Source organism: Vulpes vulpes, chromosome 7, assembly GCF_048418805.1.
Source record: "Vulpes vulpes isolate BD-2025 chromosome 7, VulVul3, whole genome shotgun sequence".
NCBI lineage: Eukaryota > Metazoa > Chordata > Mammalia > Carnivora > Canidae > Vulpes > Vulpes vulpes.
The window spans coordinates 13,596,864-13,619,484 of record NC_132786.1 but is presented as its reverse complement, the minus strand read 5'-3'; the positions used below and the strand labels follow the sequence as shown (position 1 = coordinate 13,619,484).

Here is a 22,621-nt window from a genome sequence, read left to right as displayed (position 1 = left end):
AACTATTCAGACCCCCTTGCAAATCACTGCCCACCCCCTCCGGCCCCCCAGGCCCACTCCACCACTCAATCACAATCAGATGCATCTCAATTCCAGTGGTGGACACAACGAAACTTAGGGCCGGGCCGCCACTCACATCATTTATCTTTCCATTTTGACTCAATTCCAGAAAAAAATAAATCTGCTTGGCCAAAGTAATGATGTGCTCATTATGAAGCCCCATGCACTAATTCATTTATGCAGCACATACTCCAGAAGGCCCACCCTCCACCAGGCACTGTGCTAACTGGAACAGCAGGAGGGCTGGAAGGACCCTGTCTCAACAACACTCCACCTCGGGGAGCTCACAGCCTAGCGAGGGGAGCAAGAAATACATAAGCACACTGTTAGTGCAATCTAGAACCTTGAACCCCGCGTTGCCTCAACCAGATAGACTTCCCAGGTATTGAAATTCGGGGAGGTGCTCTTTGGAAAATCTTTTTCTCCCTTTTGGAAATCAGATTCTGTGTTCCTCAGTTACCAAGATCCTGGACAAGAAAAATACAGTACAGAATATCCCGAAAGACCTGAAAATGGGCCTCTGAAAACAGTATGAAGTTCTCTATGTGAGGGTCAAATAATAAATTATAACAACAAAACTAGCTTCACCATAAGTGCTGGAAATAGGCCGACAAGGCGACAGATCTGGGGAGGAAGGAAAAAAAAAAAGTCCTGGATTTAGCACAGAAATGAATGAACAATCTCTGTAAGAGACGCTATTATCAATGCGAAAACGATGTTAAGATGTGTTAACAGGAACGTGGCAGGCAGCACTGGGCCTTCATCCAGGCACATTCAGCCCTGGTCAAGCCTTTATTATGTCCAATTTGGGTTTCCCGCTTGAAGAGTTGTTATATTTCAGGCTGATATTAAAAGAATGGAAAATAGGCACTGGCATCTAGCCTAGCAGAGATAAGGCTGAAGGATGATTTAATACCTGTGGCCCTGATAGAGATCAGTGGATTTCTATTTCAGCGACAGGAAGTATAGTTCAGTAATAGAATAAATTGAGCATAAGACCGATTAAACAGCAGGGCCTTGATCACAGGATGTCGTCTTTGAAGTACGGTGCTAGAGCAGCCCTGCTGCTTTCAGAGTACTCTTCACTTTCTAGCTTGTGTTCGAATTTTTGTACGCATATCTTTACCTCCCTTGGGGGCTGACCTTCTCATCCTTGGATCCCCTACAGCATGTCCCAAAGTGACTGGGCTTGTAGTAAATACATAAATGGTGTTAAGTGCAGGGGGACAAGCTTGCCCCCTGTTGGGACAAAGGACATGGCCACCATGGTAAGGGAGTAAGAGAGTATAGCGCCCAAGACCTGTTGCAGGCCTAAGGACAGATCACGCAAGAATAGTTCAGAGAATTATGACAGCAGAGGCCACAAGGGTACCAGTTAAGGACAGGCTGCTGTGAGGAAAGGGTAGGGTGAGGGGTAAATGATGACTTTCCACAGCAGTCCATTCACTCCTCCAGCCCAGCCAGCCCCCACATATCCGTCAAGGAAGACACAGCCAGAACTAGGAAGACATTAGCAAAGACACAGTGGGGCAGGAGAGGCAAGGAAAGGGCACTACCAAGAGGTAGAAAGCAGGGGAAAGGAGGAAGAGGAGTCTGTAATTTCTGCATTGGGATCTGGGTAAAGAAAAGAGTATTTCATGGGCAGATTTCTTAGGAGGACCCATAAAAATGCACTCTCACCGGACAACAGAAAGCAGTATTATTCAAGTGAACATGTTCAATGCCTTGGCAATAGTAAGATGCCACGAGCTGTGGAGGGAAGACTACAGGGGGCCCATGGAAAGTAGAAAAGAGGGTCTGCCTGCAGATATGTAGTGAGCCCCTTCCCTTCCATTGCTGTCCACCCCTTGATTAGCAGCTTTCTAGGTAAGACGTTATTGCATCTTGCCTATGCTCTTAGAATGAGGCAAATGCCTCAGGTCTTTATAATGATTTCTTTATAAGAAAATATTTCTTTCTTTCTTTTATAACAATTGACTTTTTTTTTTTTTACATTTTATTTATTCATGAGAGACACACAGAAAGAGCCAGAGACACAGGCAGAGGGAGAAGCAGGCTTGCTGCGGGGAGCCAGATGCGGGACTCGATCCCAGAAGCTCGGGATGGCTCAGGTCAACCACTGCTCAGCCACTAAGCCACCTGGTGCCCCTCTTTCTTTCTTTATAAATGATTTAATGAGAAAATATTTTTCAAGAGGCTTTTTTAAAACCCCCTTTATTGAATGCTGCCTCTCAAATGAGTAGATAACTTTGGGGTTTGAGTTTCTGTAGGAAGTAAGTGGCTGTGTGTGTGTGTGTGTGTGTGTGTACGCACATGTGTGACTAAAGTGCATTAGGGCGGTGCACAGGCGCTTCCCACATGCCTCTTTTTCTCCCCAGGGAATTGTTCCAAGGTAGAAGCTGTTCTCAAACAACCATTGCAGACTGTAAAGTCTGGAACAGATCATGGGGGCCAGTCTCCTACCTCCATGAAGTTATTTTTTTAAATCATATTTTATTAATAAAGGACCACCCTGTGGTGGGAGCTATCTCCCTCTATTGCACTGACCTCCTTCAAACCGTCTCAGCACAGAATCTCTTTGATAAAAAATTAAAGTAGCTAGAAATTAAGGATGCTATGAGTAATTTGAGACTGGCCCAGACTTCCATTTTCCCTGGTAAGGGAGTCCCGAAATGGCCTATGGGGGACCCCTATTATCTTGCTGAAGGATGGTTGACTGCCTCAGTTGTTCATGGTGCCAATGAATTAATCCAGTTCTCAGAAACACCAGTTCTGGAAGCTGGATTCTGAGTACCCCTGTCTGTGCTACAGGGTGAGAGCACAGGTAGGTACCTGCTGGTCTCTTCAGGAACCCAACACTGGCTACAAATTAATCATTGGTATGTTCTTCCTAATTTCTCTCGTCTCGCCTCTCCTACCCCAGAGGGCTACCTGAAGTCTTTTGTCTACCCCAGCCATGCTCTTAGCTCATGATTCACTTCTCTCCTCGCCTCTCAGATGCATCCAGTCTCTTTCGTGGGCCTTTGTGTTCCTCCCATTCCCCACTGGTATCTAACCCACGTCCAAAACTCACTTCTCTCTTCACTATCAGCACGTCGCTACCCTACCAAGTAGCATGAGTTATGACACCTGCTAGTTTTACTATCACAAACTGTAGACAGACAGCTACTTCCCAGATGCATTCCATTAATAACAATGGGGCCCACAAGGAGTATGCATGATTTCCCTCTTCTCATCTTTACAGCTAGGAAAAGAGTTGGGTGGATAGCCTTTATACAGCTTGCCATTTGCATGCTTTTAGTATATGAATGTCAGCATATTAGTGGACAGTTACTAAATTCTTGCTCTCTTCCATGGAAGGTAAGGTGTGTGTGTGTGTGTGTGTGTGTGTGCGCGCGCGCGCGCGCGCGTATGTGTGTGGTGAAAGAGATAGAGACAGTACTGGCCTGGAATAATCACAGAATTTTTTTCCAAGCTATTCCATTTTATGAGCTTGTCTCAAATATACCAAAGCTATACCTGCCACCTCAAAATTGGAGCGTATTGGGAAGAGGGGGAAATCAAGAGTTGAAACGAATTCCCAAGGTCAAATGAGCCCCATAATCAAGTATGTTTCTGTTCAAGTATCACTGCTGTAACAAATAACCACAAACTTGGTGCTTCAAACAGCACAAACCGATTCTCCACTGTGCTAGAAGTTCAAAGTCCAACACCGGTCTCCCTGGGCTAAAATCAAAGCGTGGGCCGGGCTGCATCCTTCTGGAGGCCCTGGGGAGAATCCATTTCCTTGCCTTTCCAGCTTCTAGAGGCTGCCCTGAATCTTGGACTCGTGGCCCCCTTTCTCCATCTTCCTCGCCAGCAACGTTGCATCCATCTGAACATTCATCTGTAGTCACATCTGTCCCTGACCACAGCCAGAGTGGACTCTCTGGCTTTAAGGACCCATGTGATTAGATTGAGCACATCTGGAAAATCCAGGATAATCTCTGTCTCAACGCCTATAACTCAATTCCATCCGCAAAGTCCCTTTTTGCCATGGACTTATTCATAAATTCTGGAGATTAGGACATGGATGTCCTTGGGAGGAGCCTTATTCTGTCTGCCACAGCAAAACACTGAATTTTTTGAAGGGGGGAAAAATCAAATGGGCGAAATTTGGTAGAAAGGCAAAGAGCAGAAGGTCTCAGTCCATGTTTCTATCTTAGCTCTGCAGCAATAAACTCGAGCCAAGTCAGTGAGTATTCATTAAGGCCTCTTGTGTGAAGGCAGAAAGAGCTCTGTTTTTATGAGAGTCTCATGCACTTTATATACTCAGCATATGTTGAGTGACGATACATATATATATGTTCAGAGATACTTAAATGTGTACATATCATGATATATGGAGATAATTAACTTTGAAATTCACTAAACTATATTTACTCTATAAACCATGACTTTGATGACAGCATAAAATTTAAGCAGGAAAACAACCCAAATTTTCTAGTTACTTGAAATGACAAGAGCATTGAATCTAACGGAATTAAACTCCTTTAAGTTGAGCACAAGAGGCACTGCTGTAGCTCTGCTCCATGACGTCTGGTGAACTACATAAATGCTCTGTGCTTCTGAGCCCTTGTTGGTGACAAGAAATATCTCAAAGATGTCTTTCATTCTGTGAAGGGGCTCTCAGTGTGTGACGCTGATTGCTCCTCCTGCTATTTACCAAAAGAATCATCTCAACCTTCGGTTGTGGAGATCTGAGTTGTTCTACTCATTGGACAGAAAGCCAGTCCCACAAGCATCCGCGTTCCCCAGCACCAATCTGATCATTGCCTGTTGGAGATGAAGAAACGTATTCATAACTCAAGCCCAGACGGAGTCTTCTCTAGATAGAATCAACACCACCCCCTCCTCAGGGACTGGAATTTGGTTGCTTCCCAAACTGTTGCTGACCAGGCTCCCTTGCCTGGCGTGGCTGATGAGATCATCACACCAGACTGCCATGGGTACGGACCAGGCCGGCTGTTGCAACATGCTTCTAGGCAGGCGGTTGCCCTCGTTTTACTGAGGGGCGTGAGCACCAAACACCCCTATGATCCAGCAGTTCACTGACAGAGCCATCTCTCTTCTTCCCTTTGCCTTTGGTTCGCATTTTTTATATCATGCATCCATCTTTCCCTGGACGAAAGGGATAAGAGGAGTTTTCCAGATTTGATTTCTCAGTGGGAACTGTTTGCTTTGGAAAGCACCTACACCAACGCTAATTGAGAACAGAGCTCAGAATGAGGGCCTGAGAACTGCACCCCTGTGAACTACTCGGTGGGCCTGTGTCTGTTGATCTCTTCTGCATTGCATTGTGCCTGCAAGTGATAACCAGGATCAACTCTTTTCCAAAGGGCTGTGCGCAGGCAGGGGATCAGTGTCTTTTCCTTTGACCAGGTCTCGACCTTGGAATAATTATTTGTAATTAATCATGTAAAGGTCTTCATCGTGAGAGCTACTGAGAACACGGGCCCCTCAGACCCAGCAATCACCGCCTGGGAGATCTCTAAGCCATCTGCACCCTTTACAGTCTAAACAGGATGGGCCTCTATTAGGGAGATTACAGTAAAAAATAACAATCAGCTCTCTGGTGATCCCATGCAGAGGGAAAGGGTGGGGAGGAGTAGATTTGGCGCAGGACTAGCCCAGACTTTCGTCACAGGGACAGACCAAAGTGTTAACACAAAGGGAGCATCCCGCACACCGCCTTCCAGCCGCAGGACACATGGCACCTCCGGGGGCCCGGCCCGCGCCCTGAGCGCCCCAGGGTCGAGGGCCTGGGCACCGCCTGCCCCCCGCCGCCCCTCCAGCTGCAGACATGCTCGGGGGACCCGGATCGCAGGGAAGACGCAGCCTGGCGGTGCTCTCCCAGTGAGTGCTCACTTGGCCCCTTCGGGTTAAATTTTTCTTGCTTTTAAAAAAAAAAAAGAAAAAAGAAAGAAAAGATTTAATGTGGGAATGGGAGGGAAGAGGAGAAATCAAGAGGTAAAGGCAGGCAGGCAGGCAGTCTGGAAACTTCAGACGTGTATGCAACTTTCTGGTCTCAACTTTCTGGTGGTTCTGATTGGTTTTCCTCGTTGCCATTTTTATGGTGGTTCCCAGACCATTTGCGAGGGTTTAAACCCAAGGCGCGGGGCTTCTCTACTGCGAATACTGATCCGCAGGGTATTGGGTTTCTAGAGATCTGCTGTTAATTTAGACCTGAGCCCTTTGCTCAGAATGATCCATTCGCAGGAACCAGATCTCTTGGCTGAAGCACACATTGCCCAATCCTTAAAAGTCAACAGCCCAAAGCCCTTAATAAACTGACCCTCTGACTGTGACCCAACAAGATTGAGAGCACATGCCACCGATCAGGGAATTGTTCAGATAACAGGCTCCAAGGTTTAGGATCATGAAACCCTGGAATGTTCGAGCTAGAAAGGGGGCCTCTAGGATTGTTTGCAGCGATGTTCTCATCCTATAGATGAGAGGAGATGAAACCCAGAGGGCTAACTCAACTTCCCCAAAGCCAGACGACAGTCGGAAACGGAGCCGGTGTCTTTGTACTCGCAGGCAAGAGCCCCTTACACGCTGGTGTTTATGAGGTTTGGAAAACTTAGTGGGTCTTGGGAAAAGGTACCGCACAAGAGTTAGATACCAAATGGCTTCTCAGTAAATCTTTCCCATTTTTGAGACTTCTGGCACCGATTCAGCATGACAATTGTTGTTCCAGTTGTTCCAGCATTTGGGTAACAGTTAATCAAATAAACAGAGGGACTCAATGGGATCCTAAAAAACGAGACCTATGTGTGCTACGTTAGCAGATCTCCTGGATCGGCCCTTTCTCTAAGTGTGATCACTCAACTGTGAGAGCTCAAAGGGGTCTGAGAGGCTATCTGGATAAGCCAGTGATGATCAAACTAGTCGTTTCTGTTTTTTGTTTTGTCTTTTAGCAAATTTCATCTTGCGAGGAATTCTGTTACATAAAAGAGATGTTCTGGTTGAATGGGTGGTTTTGGATCTAGAGCTCCTCACCCGCACAGCACTCCCAAATCACGCCCATTGCTTACCTCTGCTTTGCTTCGCATCTCTTCTCCACCCCACCCCACTCCACCCACTCCACCCGTCCTTCCCTGGAATCCTGGATCTCCATGGCACAGTTCAGAAACCACTGGTCTCGTTGAATTCCTTTATTTTATTGAGGAAAGTGATGTACACAGTAGGGAAGAGTTTGCCTGGTGTTACGCAGCTGGTCAAGAGCAGAGCCTGGAATGCTGGGCAAGAGCCCTGTGTGCCCGCACATGCACGCCTGTCCGGCGTTTCTCTCCCAACTCCCAGGTTCTGAGTTCTCCCACTCCATCAGGCCCGTGGTTCTATCAGTCTACTTTCTCCATGTCTCTCTCACTCTTCGCTCTCTCCATCATTTCCTGAATTTCGACAGTTATTGCCTCTCACCTGGACAATTATAATTGCCTTGCGTCTCACCCTGGCCTCAGTCTTCCTCCTCTTTCTGACCTCGTCGCCTCCCCCCTCCTCTGCCCACCTTTAAGGATGGAACCAGTTCTCCCCAATGGGGGATTCAGAGTTCTCTGCAGGCTGCCTCAGTATCCCTTCTTATTTTGACCCACCCTTGCTGCAGAATCAGACCACTCACTGTTCCCCAGACTCATCACGTGTAGGCTACCTCCATGCGTTGGCTCCCTCTGTTCCCTACCCGGGAACACTCCGTGTGCCTCAGTCCTCTCATGTGGAATAAAGGCCTTACACAAGACCAGGAGTTCTGGAACCCAACCATGAACACGTGGGATTCCAGAAAAGCTTGGGAAGGGTGGGTAGGGTGAGGTGAGGTGGAGAAGGTGTGGGAATGGCGTTCAGAGTGAGGTCTCCCTCACCTGCTTCTACTTCCCTCCTGTCCTCCAAGGCCCCAGTCAAACCTTACCTTCCTCCTCAAACCTTCCTCAGTCCTATTTTCTCTCTGTGCTAGTGAGTTGTGGCCAACCTTCTGTGATTAGGCTTGTAGTAAAGGTAGAGGGCCCCCCCACCATAAGCAGCAGTGTACTGGCCGGGCGAGGACTATTTTGAATCTTTGAATCTTCAGTTTCCAGCACGGTGCTGTTGCTAAAAGGAAAAAAAAAAAAAACAAAACTTCAAATTTCTCCTTACTGGGTAAACCTAACTCAGTTCATCCAAGTTCACACTTTTTTATTTGATTCCTTTGAACACACGAAGCTTCTGCACTTTTTGCTTTGGAAGAAGTATGAGGTTAAATGCCAAACAGGTGCCCGACAGAATGAATTCTAAATTCCTTTGCATTTGCATCAGATAATTTAGCCGAGTTTCACTGCCTACAGAGCAAGATTGGCAGTATTTTTTTTTTTTTATGAGGCACATTAAAATTCTTGAATGCCAAGACCTGCACAGAGCTGTGTTATCTTCAGGACAGGTGTGAATGGCCTCTCAGTTCTTTAGATTTCGAGGTGCTGTGTCACCTGTTCCTGGTGAGATTATTGAGACACTCTGTCACTTGCAGTCTAATGTCTTTCACCACTACTTTTCTCATCTCCCCAAAGCCTTCGTGAAGTCTCAAGTCAGAATTTCGCATTTCTTGTAACTCTTCATGCTTTCGTCCATTAAGAGCAATGCTTCTCATAAAGAAGTATGCTTTTTTTTTTTTTTAAGAAGTATGCTTTTATATGTCCTGCCAATGAAAACGTTTTGTTCTTGTGTCACATTTTGTAACAAATGTGGAAGGGTATATAAAGTTTAAAACCATGGAATCCAAGAAACGTAGGAAATTGTATAGGAAATAAGCTCTCACTTTATGCTGCTTCTCACATCCTCCCAGCCCATCACAAATGACTTTGCAGAGGCAGGTCCAGCTTGCAACTAGAGGAATGGGGTCAGGGGAGGTGCTCCTCTGCCATCTGGAGGCTCATTTGCTCCTGGCATTCCTAACTGGAATGATGAAGATGCGTTTTTCCCCTGGAAACGCAGCCTTGCCTCTCAATATTAGCTTTAGATACATCTCGGGCTTAAAAAAGGTGGTTGTGGGCTGGCCTGCATTCCTAACTGCCATGTATAATGATGTTTGAAGTTCCAAAAACCAATTTGCAAATTAAGGCTTGGAAACAAGCTTTTCATAAATGTAGGACTGCTTGGATTCATTTCCAAGCCTAATTGAATTTTTAAGAGGAGCCTTTAAAAATCTGTAAACCTTACTCATTTCGATGCATTCATTCAACAAATATTCATTGAGGGTTTCCTATGCCAGTTGGTGGTGTTGGACTAAGCACTAAGAACACTAAGAAGGACAAAGCACAGGTTCTGGCTTTAGGAAGATCTAGTCTTTTAACCTCCCACCCACTGCAGGACTGTAGGAATCTTCTTTCAGCCCTCCTGCCCCCGACAGCGCGCACACTCCCTGGTCCTCCCAGGGCGGTGGCTGCCGGCAGAGCCGTCCGGACACCTGATCTCTCCCTTAGCTACATTGCTGTTTTCCTCTTTCCTTTTTTCCTCTGACCCTCTGAAAGAAATACAAGTTTCTTTTAGCTTATACTTAAAATAAGCACAATCAACTTATACTTAAAATAAGTACAATAAACTTAAGTTCATTTTGTGACTCAGTATCCTATTTATATAGACACACATACATATATCTAAAACGAATATTTTACAAAACAGTGCCCACTCTATGTACAATGCCCTTGAGTATTTTTTTTTAAGATTTATTTATTTATTTGAGAGAGAGAGCACGGGGAGAGGGAGAGAGAGAATCTGAAGCAGACCCCACACTCAGTGGAGCCCTCAGAGGCCCTCAGAGGCGCTTGATCTTACGACCCTGAGATCACGATCTGAGCCAGAATCAAGAGTCAGATGCTTAACCAATTGAGCCACCCAGGCAACCCTATATTTCTTTTTTTTTTTTTTTTCAGGAAAATTCTTTTTTTTTCTTTTTTTTTAAATTGTACTACAGATTTCTCTTTTTTCCAGCTTTATCGAGGTATAAATGACAGATAAAATTGTAATATATTTAAAGCAGATAATGTGGTGATTTGATGTACATATATATCGTGAACGATTACCCCCATCGAATGAATTAACATGTGCATCACCTCCCATATTTACCTTTTTTCACCCCTTTTTTCTTTTTCGGTGAGAACACTTAATAAGTTCTACTCTCTCAGGAAATTTCAGTTCTGCAATACAGTATTATCTGCTGTTGTCACCATGTTAGAGGTTAGATCCTCAGACCTTATTCATCTTATAATAGAACTGAAAGTTTGTACACTTTTACCAGCCTCTCCGTTTCCCCCACCCCCCAACCCTTGGCAACCATCACTCTAGTTTGACCTGTTTTTTCTAATTCCACATATAAGTGATTCCATACAGTGTTTGTTTTCCTCTGTCTGGTTTATTTCACTTAGCTTAATGCCTTCCAGGTTCATCCATGTTGTTGCACGGGACAGGATTTCCTTCCTTTTTAAGGCTGAATAATATTCAATGATATACATATATAGAGATAGATAGATAGATATATTATTTTTATTATGTTATATAAATTGAATTCTAGAAAAGGTGAGTATAGACATTTATATATATATAAATTCCTTTAGCCATTCATCCATCAACAGACACTTAGGTTGTTTCCATACCTTGGCTATTGTGAATAATGCTTCCGTGTACATGGGAGTGCACATATCTTTTCAAGATAGTGATTTAGTTTCCTTGCTCTCTAATATTTTCTGTCCTTTTTAATTTCCTTTAAAACTGCCAGTCATGACCCATTAAACAGATTTCAGAAACTGCAAATGAGTCACAAACTGAATTTCGAAAAGCGCTGACCCTATTACATGATCTTGGTTTAGCTGGCTGCCTCCAGAGCAGTTTAGGAAGCTCTGCAAGCCTAGCGACCACACTGACTCCAGGCAGGAGTCAGCCTGGATGTTCAAGAGAGGCTTTTGAGATGGGAATCAGAGGCCCTGGATTCTGATACAGCTCCTTCGGTGATCAGCACCGTGATCTCAAGGAAGCTGCTTCAGGTTGCTCCCACGGCTATAAAATGGAGATGGACATGCCTGCTCTGTAAAACTAGCACAAGAGTATATGGAAAATATTAAGTACAGAACTGCAAGTTATTGTTGAATAGCCTTATTTCTCTCAATTAACATTTAATATCAGAGGAGCAACTTGGAGGGACCATTTGTTCTTTATAGACTTGGAAAAAATATCCTTGCATGGGCCCTAATATTATGCAATTTCATAGATGAAAATCTCAGAGTTGTGATTTGTTTGTGATGTCGTAACTAAGTTTGTATTTAGGCTCAGTTGGGTCATCCTCCCTCCTCTCCCATTAAATACTTTTTCTGGTTGCAAAACCAAGGAAGCAACTGGTGGTCAGTGGGTTTTTTTTTTTTTAATTTTTTTTTTTTTTTTTTTTTTTATGATAGTCACAGAGGGAGAGAGAGAGAGGCAGAGACACAGGCGGAGGGAGAAGCAGGCTCCATACACCGGGAGCCCGACGTGGGATTCGATCCTGGGTCTCCAGGATCGCGCCCCGGGCCAAAGACAGGCGCCAAACCGCTGCGCCACCCAGGGATCCCTCAGTGGGCTTTTTTAACTCATGAGCCCCTTAGTGTACAGGAGTACGCTTTGCCTGATAGGGTGGGCTCCAGTCTGCTGGATTTATAAACACTAATTTCTACTGTTTTTAAGACTACTTTTTTTTATTATTAAAAACAACAGACATTAAACAAAAGTAGCCAGCATAGGAGATAATTTTATTAAGGAGGATTTAAAACAATAAACTTCTAGAGAAAAAATGGCATTTTTTTCATTCATCTTCCTCTTTTTCTTTATAACTTTATTGCAAATCTCATCTCACACAGACATTGATTAGAATGCATCTGTTAAGTCGTGATATTCCTGATTAAAGCCTGGCATTCTAGTCTGATATTTTCTATGCTGGTGAATTTCTATTAGCACCTAGGTATTTGCCTCTTACCTGATAGCTCGGTCTGCTATAACTAGCTCTCCATGTCTGTTCTTTACCTTTCTATGACTGCTGCTTTCTGATCCTTACAAGGGATGTCTATACTCACCTTTCCTAGAATTCAATTCTCCAACATACCCTCTCCTTCACTTTGTATGTAACAGAGAGAAAATAAAATAGCAATATAGTAAGGATGGTATTCACTCCAAAGAGAAGGAAATAAATTTGACACTTTTCCTCTCCAAAGAGTGAGAACATTCTTTACACAGACCAGCAATAAGCCACAGCTCATAACTACCCTGTGTTTTCCAGAGACAAAATACATGAAGTGCATAAAATTTAAGCAACTTCTTAAAGCTAGCTTTAAGCTGATTTCATGACATTCATAGCTTCTCCATAGATCATCTCCATAGCTATTTAATACATTTGTGTGATATGCCTAAGAACTGAATTGAAAAAGACTGTGTTCACACAACATTTTAATGGACAGGTGAGGCCCGGCGGTGCTTAGGCCATCCTGGACCTTTGGAGAAGGAAGGATGACTTTAAAGAGGAGCCTGTTGCTCATTTCTGCCATCTACCTTTCCCTTCCCTCTGAGCACCCCCTTTCTAAAGACCCCGGAAAAGAGGCGGCTTGATATCTGACTCCAACTGAACTACTGATGTTGGGGCAAAAGGCAGCTGAATTTGGTTTGTGACTGATACGTATTCACTAAACCATCCAGAAAAATCAGAGGAACTCTTCACCTCAGATTTTAGTTGTCCCATTTACTAACTACTTAAAGGTGATAACCCCAGGGCGCCTGGGTGGCTCAGTTGGTTAAACATGCAACTCTTGGTTTCAGCTCAGGTCACCATCTCATGAGTGGTGAGATGGAGCCCTGCCTAGGGCACCGCCCCCCCCATGCTCAGCGGGGGGGGGGGGGGGGGGGGGGGGGGCGGGCCGGGCGAGAATCCTTCCCTCTTCTCCCCACTCCAGCCCCCACCCCACCCCTGCCTGTGTGCACACTGGAGCACTTTCTCACTCTCTCTCAAATAAATAAATAAATAAATAAATAAATAAATAAATAAATAAATATTTTTTGAAAGATGATACTCCATACCCTATACTTCAGATAACTCTGAAGTTAAAGGAAGCTTGCTAAAAGTGGACTTTGGGAGCCAAATACAGAGTTACTACTTTTCATACTTGGCCTAAACCAGGCACATTGTAAAGGAGGATGTAGTAAGAAGTAGGGATCAGAGATTTGAATGCCACCAATCTTTAAGTGATCCTCACAAGTAAGGAGAGTGTAAATGAAGGATATCGACTTCACAATCCAGATAAACTTGGATTTGGATTCTCATTGCATCATCTTATTAACTGTATGCCCCTGAGCAAATGACTTAATCTTGCTGGGTTTTTCAGTGTATTCTTTTTTCAGTTTATTCATGCACAGAGGAAACTGTATGTGAAATTGTCAGCACAGTGCCTGGCACTTCGTAAGTGTTCGAAAAGTTGTGTGTGGGAGTGGGGGGGGGGGTGGGGAATGATCATTATTGGCGTGAACTTGGTGCCAAGGAGATGAATCTTAGGTAGCTTCTGGATAATCACGAGAGGCCGTGATGATTGTAGTAGAGTCCTAGGGCTACCATAACAAAGTACCACAAAGTAGGTGGTTTAGCACAACAGAAACTAATTGGGTCACAGTTCTGGAGGCTAGAAGTCTGAGGTTAAGGTGCCTGCAGGGCCATGTTCCCTCTGAACCCCGTAGAGGAAGAATCCTTCCTCGCCTCTTCCAGATTCCAGTAGACTCCAGACATTTCTTGTTTTGCGGCCGCACGGCACCAATGCTTCCATTAGCTCATGTGACCTTCTCCCTGTTTCTCTTCACGTCATCTTCCCTCTCTGTCTGTCTCCATATCCGCATTTCCCCCTTTTCCTGAGAATGCCAGACAGATTAGGTTAGGGCTCACCCCGACGACCTCACCTTAACTTGATGTGTCCGTAAAAGTATTATTTCCAAATAAGGTCACATCCTAAGGCACGAGGGTTAGAACTTCCACATCTATTTGGAGCGGACACAATTCCACCCACGGTGTGAGTGTATACAGACTTCTTAGAAGCAAATGCAACAAACCTGGCCATTACTTCTACATTTTACCGTTTGCTAAGGTTTCCAGAAGTTGAGCAAATTGACGCATCCAAGGGAGGCCTAATGTAACAGGGGCGTTTGGGTATTGGTTGAGTAGTGAACACTTCCTAATCACAAAGGGGCAAAAGCCCCTCCAACTCAAGCCCAAGTGGGAGCTCTCATTTTAACCTCACTAAGTCAAGGGCAGCCAGGAAGTCTGTACAGCCTCTACTCATCCCAGCGGAAACAGCCCTGACGTCATAGATTGAACCGTGCCAGCTCCATAAGGAGTTAGTATAATGGGAAAGATTTATCTTCCACTTTCTCTCCCTCCCCTGTGTCCATTTTTTAAATTTCTGACCTTACTGAAACATCAGATTTGACCCAGGGACATACTATGAGTCTGCCTCTCCCAGATCTGAAGACATAGGGGCTGGGAGAGAGATCACGTAAAATATTCCCTCCCCCCAGGGAGTGGAGGCTCCTTCACCAGCTGCTCCTGGGAGCCGGAGAAGGCCAGAGTTTCATGAGCCCACCTCAGAGCTCCAGGGAAATCCCTAACCCAGATCCCCAGATACCAGAAGGGCAAAGGAACACAGCAAAGGGGGAAACTTTGCATACGAGGGGATAAGTTTACACATTACAATAGAAGGTATTTTAAGAAATCAGGTGGACTGCTGGCCCAGTGTGATGAACCACTCATCTAAATAACAATAGGAAATGCTGAAAATTGTGAGGGGAAAAAAAGAAAACTTTTACTAACAAAATAGAACCGTTCAGATCTTAAAGTGAATACTGTATTAGTTTCTGAGGGCTGCTATAGCTGCTACGTATTGGGTGGCTTAACAAAACAGGCTGGGTTTCCTCCCGAGGGCTGAGAGGGAGGATGCCTTGCACGCCTCTGTCCTGGCGGTTTGCTGGCAATCTTTGGCAGCCCTTGTTGTCTTGACTCCTCAAGTCTAATCTCTGCCTTCACATGACAGTCTGTCTTTCTGCGCATAGTCTACCCTCCACGAATGTCCTTTCCTCTGTCCACGTGTTTCCCTTTTATAAGGACACCAGTCAGATTGTGTGAGGGCCACCCTAATGACCTCGTCGTAACCTGATTGCCTCTGCAGAGGCCTTATTTCTGTATAAGATCAGATTTGGAGGTACGAGGGAGGTAGGACATCAACGTAGCATTTTTGGAGAATGCAGTTCAATCCGTGACAAGTACCGGAAGATTTAGAATAGTTTAACATGACAATTCCTAGTTTAATTCCTAAGTGATACATGGGATAATTTTCCAGGACAATTCAAATGCCAGCTGGCTGAAGGATATTGGGGCCTTGGGGACATCTGGGTCTTCCGCTGACAGGCTGTCTGTCTAAAGCCATTCCAATGAAAGTCAGACCCAGCCTCCACACAGAGAGCTCTGAACCATCAATTCTTCACTGAGGTTGGGTATTAAGCCAGCCCCCAAGATGAATAGAGAGGGGGATTATCCTCTTCCAGTAGGACACGTGCATTTTCTGGCATGGGAAGATAAAGCTGTCTGATGATAAATTTCCACGTACATTTTAATGAGAAGTGACATGGATTATGAGAGCGACAGAGAAAAGGAGAGATAAAAGGCATTCCATTTATTGGACATTTTTAGCCACAGCTCTCCTCCTCCACCCTCCTGTCCTCAAACTAGAAGCCAGAGAAAAGGTAGTCAATGGAGGAGGGAGAAGGGAATACCCAGGGAGGATCAGGATCTTCCCCTGCATCTATTCTGCATTTCTGGGCCTTCTCTAGTGCTCACGTTTGCAGGGCAAAGGAGTTTAAGGTTCTCGAGATAGAAGAACCATTCTGCCCAATTATCCCCTTCACGCTTGGAGACAGTGGCATCCTTTGGAAAATGTACAAGCACAGCAGCCATATCCCACATGATGAGGAGGATAGTGAGAGCACGAAGCTAATAAAAATGGCCCATGCTCATGTCGTACTTCCTGTGTGCCAGGCCCTGCTCTGAGGACTTTGCAAATGGCGGTTCACTTAATCCTTCAACAGTACTATGAATTAAGTACCACTACTTCCATTTCACAGATGAAAATGAAGCCAGAGAGGTTGATTGACTGGCCCAGCCACCTCCTCCCTGCCTGGGTGTGTGTAATGACTGGCCCCTGGCCCCTGGCTCCAGGCTGAGCGGCTCCTGGTGGTTCCCTTGCTCTCTCCAGCTTAACACTTAACGGATGTTATTCCCTGCCTGTGCTCTCGCAGCTCTAACCTCTGGTCTGTGTGGGAGAATCTGGCAGCAATTGTAACATGACATCAGATCCTGCTTGATGAGCAAGTTTCTCCTTCTGGCAGAGCAGGGCTGGAAGACGGTGGGAGGAGTGGTCTCAGAGGGTCTGGGATCCTCCGTGACTCTTTACCTTAAATCCCCAGCCCAGGACACTAAATTCCTTATTTTCCCTTTTTCCTTATTCCTTATTTTACTTTAAGAGTCCCACAAAGAGGTTGTGAATACGCGTCTTCTCCCAATGGGAGACCTGCACTTCCACAACACTAGCAACTCCTCTCATTTCACTGTGATTAGTATCACATGACTTTCTTATGCCAATGAAGAGCAAATACACTCTCCCAACGAGTTTGAACCTCTCCATTGTCTTAACTTCTAAATCCTGTCTTGTCACAGTTAGAGAATCGAGGCCTGCAAAGAAGTGGAATGTGGTAGGTTGTAGTGGTGCAAAGAGCCCACACTTGGGGCTCGGCGAGAAGGTGGCTACAATCCTATGTGTGTTAATCTTGGACAAGTGACTTGACTTCTCTGTGTCGGCTTTGCCCATCTGGACTGTAAGGTAGGAGTAGTCATGTCTACCCCGTGTTACCGTAAGGATTAGCTGAAATGCATCCTCTCCATCGCCTGGCACCTAGTGGGGTCTACGCAGAAGGGAGTTATCACCATTAAATAAGCTTCTTTGTCATTTTAAATAATTTGTTGGCTTCACTCTTTCAAAGTCAAGGTTGGCTGGTCTAAGACATCCCCCCTCTTTTTTTTTTTTTTTAAATCACCTGTGTTACTGTTTATTTTTAAATATTCAATGGCTGCTGTGTTTGGCTTTTTAGCCTTAGAAATGTTACCTACAACTTGACAAGGAGTCAAATTTAGCAGAGTTAGTTGTTAGCAGCAGACCAACCCCAGGATAGGTGACATGATTCATGGGGCCTCCTACAATCTCCCAGGGGCCTGAACACCCTTTGTATAGAGGTCCCTGGGGAAACTTAAGGACTTAAATTCTCTTTGGGAAGCTTCAGAGCAACTCATATGAGCAGAACACCACGATATGATGACATCTTTGAGACAGATAAAAAGCACCAGTCAGAAAAGCCCCAATTTATAGTGATGTCCTAGCTCTGAATACAAGTGGCTTAGCTCCACGAAGACCATTTCCTCAACTGCAAAGTAGGAAAGATATTTGTGTCTATCTCACTGGTATTCTAAAGATCCCATTAGAACATGTACATGATGGAAGTGTTTTGTAAATTGCAAAAAGTTAGAATTGTAATCCGTTATTGCTTGGCTAGATCTGAGTTCATGAGTTGGCTCTGAAAGCAGCTTAGCCACTAAACAGGATGGATTAACAGGACAGCCCTGCTGACACAGATTATAACAGGGCAATGTCTTGTTTTGACAGGAAGCCATTCCCACTTGCACTAATACCATAGAAAAAGCCTAGTTTGAATGGTGGTGCCTTGCGAGAAAAGGAAGAAGGTAATAAGGTAGGATGAGGTCAGAGCAGGAAAAGGGCACCCCTGTAGACAGGTGAGAAGCAGAAAGACAGGAGGAACAGGGCTTTTATTTTGTTCCAGGTTAAAAAAAAAGGGGGTCCCAAATGACACCTCTGGGTTCAGACTGAGTGCTCCAGAACTGGGACAGTCCTTCTCGAAGGTTAAGACCAGGTACTGATTATACATATTTAGCTCCCTGGAAGCTTTCAACATAAAATTTCCTTGACTGTATTTCTAAGTTGCAAAAACACCCTTCCAAAAAAATGCATTAAAGAAATATTAGGATTGTGTTTTTTTGGTTTGGCCCTTAAAAAAAAAATTTTTTTTTAATCCAAAACCATAATTGTGGCCTACCAAGTTGGATTCTCCTCCCATAGAGCGAGGATTTAATTTTTCCAGTCCCCTCCCTTGGTGCCTGTTATCCTCTTCTGGTTTTTGATGAACTGCACATGTTATAGAAGCCACTCTTGGGCCTCAGACATGAGCGGCTCTCTCGCCACTGCCAGTGTCCTAATAAGGGAATGAACATGCTCCTGTTGCTGAGGTAAGAGGAGTCAGGCGGTGGAGGATATTTTTGCTGATTGAGGAGGATAAGGTGTGGTTTGGCAGGTACCCCATTGGTTTGGCTGGCTCCCGACCGAGTTTTTTCTCTTTTTACAGTTCGAATTCCGTAACAGACTGTAAGAATTGTTGCCTCACAGATCCTTAGCTGAGTTTTTAAGAACATCATCCTGACACAGATCATCCACGATAGGGAAGAAATAGGAATTGGGGGTTATATCATGTTTTCATCCTGAGAGGAGGTGAAGTGCTCCCAGCTGCCAGGCCTGCTCCTCCAAGGGACTGCCACCAGCCAACAAAGGTGGCATCAGACTCGGTCAAATTTGGTCAATGAGGAGAATGAGTGGCTTGATCCGGAGGTCCTGGGATGGAGTCCCACATAGGGAGCCTGCTTTTCCCTCTGCCTCTGTGTCTCTCTCTGTGTCTCTCATGAATAAATACATAAAATCTTTAAAACAAACAAACAAACAAACAAACAATTGGGAGAACAAGGAATATACCACTCAGGTATTTGGCCAGTGTTTAATGAGTATAAAAAATTTATCTGCACAATATGAAGTAACACCTACTTTCTGTTTATAAATACTGATATACTTCAATTTTGAAAATAAAAGAAACAAAAATAACATGGTATTAGGATCATAAGGACAAGTGGCACCATGTTTTTCTTCTCTGATCTCAAATACTTGCCCATGGCCTCTCTCTCCGGTCGTATTTTCTGAATGATTCTGCACTGCCTTTTGACATAACTGCAGCAGGTCCAAACACTCCCTAAGGCGCTCATTATGGATCAGTGTTTCCCAACTTGGTTTTCCACTAGTCTTACTCGGGGAGCTTTATACCCCCAGTGGGTCTGGTTTAATTGGTCTGGGGCACAACCTGGGCAGAGGAATTTTTTTTTAGAGGTTTATTTATTTATTTGGGAGAGAGAGAGAGAGCAAAGGGAGCAGCAGAGGGAAAGAGAGAGAGAGAATCCCAAGCAGATTCCCCACTGAGCATGGAGCCCGACACAGGGCTCAAGCCCAGGACCATGAGATCATGACCTGAGCCAAAATCAAGAGTTGGCTGCTTAACCGACTGAGCCACCCAGGTGCCCCAGGGCAGAGGGATGTTTAAAAGCTCCCTCAGCTGATTCTAATGTACAGCTGAGGCTGAGAACCAGTCTCATCCTCTATTGTGTCATCCAGCCTCCAGACAGCAGGAGCAGGCTCTTTTCCTTTCTGATGTTTTGAAACCTTTAAAGAAAATACAGTATATATATATATGAAACAGGTCAGACAGGTTTCCTCTCAGATTGGGAGGTTCGGTTCAGTTGTTTTAAGCCTAACAGTAGGGAATTGTGCTTTCAACCAAAATCAACTTGTAGACACATTGGGTATTGTCTCCACTTCATTTCTCCTGCATACAAGAAGTGAAATTCTCTGCTGAGAGGTAAAAAAAACAATGTATCCTTTCCAATGTCAAATAGTGAAGTTACAATCTTAATGTTTTCTCTGTGTTTATGGAAATTATTCATCCCTTGATATTTAAATTTAGTTAATAAATGTTTCTTTATTTGGCTTTTCTTTTAATAGTGAGTCAATTTTACATCCTGGAAATTGTGCAATTGTTATCTGTGGCAAGGATAGAATGATATAACTGAGGAATAAAAAAAAATATTTTTAACCCACGATCTTCTGGTACTGGGAGTGCGGTACCAGCATGGGGAGGAGTTTTGAACTCTGAAAGAGTCACAGATTAATTTAACGTCCAGAATAATTCATTGCTTTTAACTTCTTTACTGGAAATTTCATTACCAAGGAAGAAAAGTCATATAGAAATTCAGGAGAGCAGCCTGAGCAAGGAATATGAATTAGAAAATCATCACCTTAAAACTGGCTAGCAAGTTATTAGTATAGATGAAATTACCCTGAGCACGGATGTTGAGTAAGAGAAGAATAGAGCTCAGGAGGAGATCCAATGGAAGACACAAAAGAAGCTACAAAATAAATGGTAGGCAGAGAATTTCAAAAAGGAAGCTATGGCCAGCAATGTCAAAGGCCTCTGTGAGGTCAAATACAGTGGGGTCTGTAAAGGGCCATTGGATGCTTTGTTTCGAAGTATAACTCTAGAGAGCACAAGCCTGTAATCCAATGTCATTTTGAGGTCGGGCTACTAATGTCTGGATCAAAAATAATGTGCTACTTTGAGACATTTAATAACACAATAGAACTGTTCTTTTGGCTCTTTCATTAAACAAATTTTAAAAGCCTAACTCTGATATTAAATGTAAAAGCGACAAGACAGCCTGTGGTACAGTGGAATTAGCTATTTTTGGCTATCTTGACAATTTAGCCAATGAATTGCAGAATCAGTTTCGACTAGAGCACTTGAAAACATTTCTAAAGGCATTGCTAAATCAAACTTGCTTAGTTCACCTACTTGTACTGAATTATTTGTGCTTTCCATAGGCATTGCAGAAGGCCCAAACCAACACTAGGGCTTCGTAGTGAGAGGAGAGAGAATATAGAGGGGTATAAGGAATTTATAAGGGAAGATGATACAAGAGGAGTTATGGGGGGAAACACATACCCTAGAGGGGCAGGGAAATATAGAACATCTGCTCTGTTCATAAGCCAAACCAAGGCCAAGGCCAATCATCTGACAAGAACAGAGATAGGCTGATGGCAGGTGTACACAGGCACACACACTCACACACAAGCTCTCAAAGCAGGCCAGGGTCCCCAGTCAAACTGGAAAACACCAGTTGACTCAATTTGACTTTAGCCCCTGATTATTGATTCAGTTTAAAAGTCAAATATCTTTCCTGTCCTTAACCATTTGGTTCTTCTTAACTAGGAAAACACATTATTCAGCTCTATCTCAAGGGGACTTTCTGTGTATAGTTGCAACATAATGCCACCTACAGAGAAAGTAGCATACAAATGAGAAACAGATTTATAATAAATGCATTAAAACTTCTGCATTGTAGACCACTGAGCAAAATTCTCTAGGTACCTACCCAGGCAGATATTGGCCAGAAGGCTTTAACGAATGGTTGCTTACAACTTCCGGTGGAGAGGAATTGAGAGAAATGTTAAGGGTTTGGGTTTTACTTCCCATATTTTTTGCTAGTCCTCTTCTGTCTCCATAGAGACATAGAGCTATCGCTCTCCCTCCTAGGTTGGTTTAATGGAGCTCTGTTCCATCGCTTCATATAATTAAAGCTTAAACCTGAGAGATTATTTCTTCCCCTGATGAATGATCAGGTTTCAGCTTCTAGAAATCATGATCTGAGAACAAGCCCCATGGCCCATGCAGCATGGCAGTGGGCAGAGCCAGGTTTTCCTGGTTCATATTCACAAGCCAGGATGGAGCATCTGCCTTCTTGGAAACCCACAAAGCTTCTGAATATGCTTTTGGAAAATGACCCCACCCTGCGTGCTTTTGTGGTCAAAAAAGCACATGCATGTTTGGAACACACTTTGGGTAGACTTCTCCCATTGGTAAAGCTTCGATAACTTTAAACATCATGTTTCAGTAAATACGCAAGAGCCTGGTATAGAACTGTTGATCTTTCCCTGGTCATGAAACGGAGTCACATTTCATTGATCTTTCCTTTGGGGCATCATTGTTCTGTATTTGACTCTAGAATTAAAAAAAAAAAAAAGATATATTTATTTTAGAGAGAGAAAGAGAGCATGAGTGGGAGAGACAGAAGGAGAAGGAGAGAGAATTTTAAGCAGACTCCACACTGAGCACGGAGCCCGACATGGTGCTCAACTTCACTACCCTGAGATCACGACCCGAGCCGAAACCAAGAGTCAGATGCTCACCAACTGTTGCCACCCAGGCACCCCTGACTGTAGAACTTTTAAATGGCTGCACATTGGCCTAGCTATCCTTTCAATGTCTGACTTAGATAAATCCATGTGAACTTAGGCAATGCACCTCACATGCAAGGAATTGAATCAGGCTTCATCGTTGTTAATTAGCCTCCATAGTTGCCATTGCTCAGTGACTTGTGCCACATGCCTTTCTTGAATTCAATTACAAAAAACAAACAAACAAATAAAAACAAAAAACCATATTAAATACCTACTTTATGCAAAGCGCAATTGGGGAGGAAGGCTAAAATGTGTTTATAAAACATAAC

General features: G+C 44.1%; 1 protein-coding gene across 13 annotated transcripts in view; it reads left to right on the top strand.

The window, feature by feature from the left end:
- Positions 1–22,621, top strand: part of CALD1 (caldesmon 1) — a 188,592-nt gene that overhangs the window by 108,049 nt on the left and 57,922 nt on the right. Inside the window, exon 1 of one of the 13 annotated variants that reach the window (XM_072762995.1) lies at positions 5,695–5,955. The exons of 11 other annotated variants lie outside the window; for them this stretch is intronic. In XM_072762995.1, coding sequence (XP_072619096.1) covers positions 5,903–5,955 — 53 coding nt within the window. In that variant the 5' untranslated portion in view covers positions 5,695–5,902. Of the gene's footprint in view, positions 1–5,694; positions 5,956–22,621 lie in introns of those variants that run through there. One more of the 13 variants, XM_025984493.2, reaches the window with a different exon arrangement.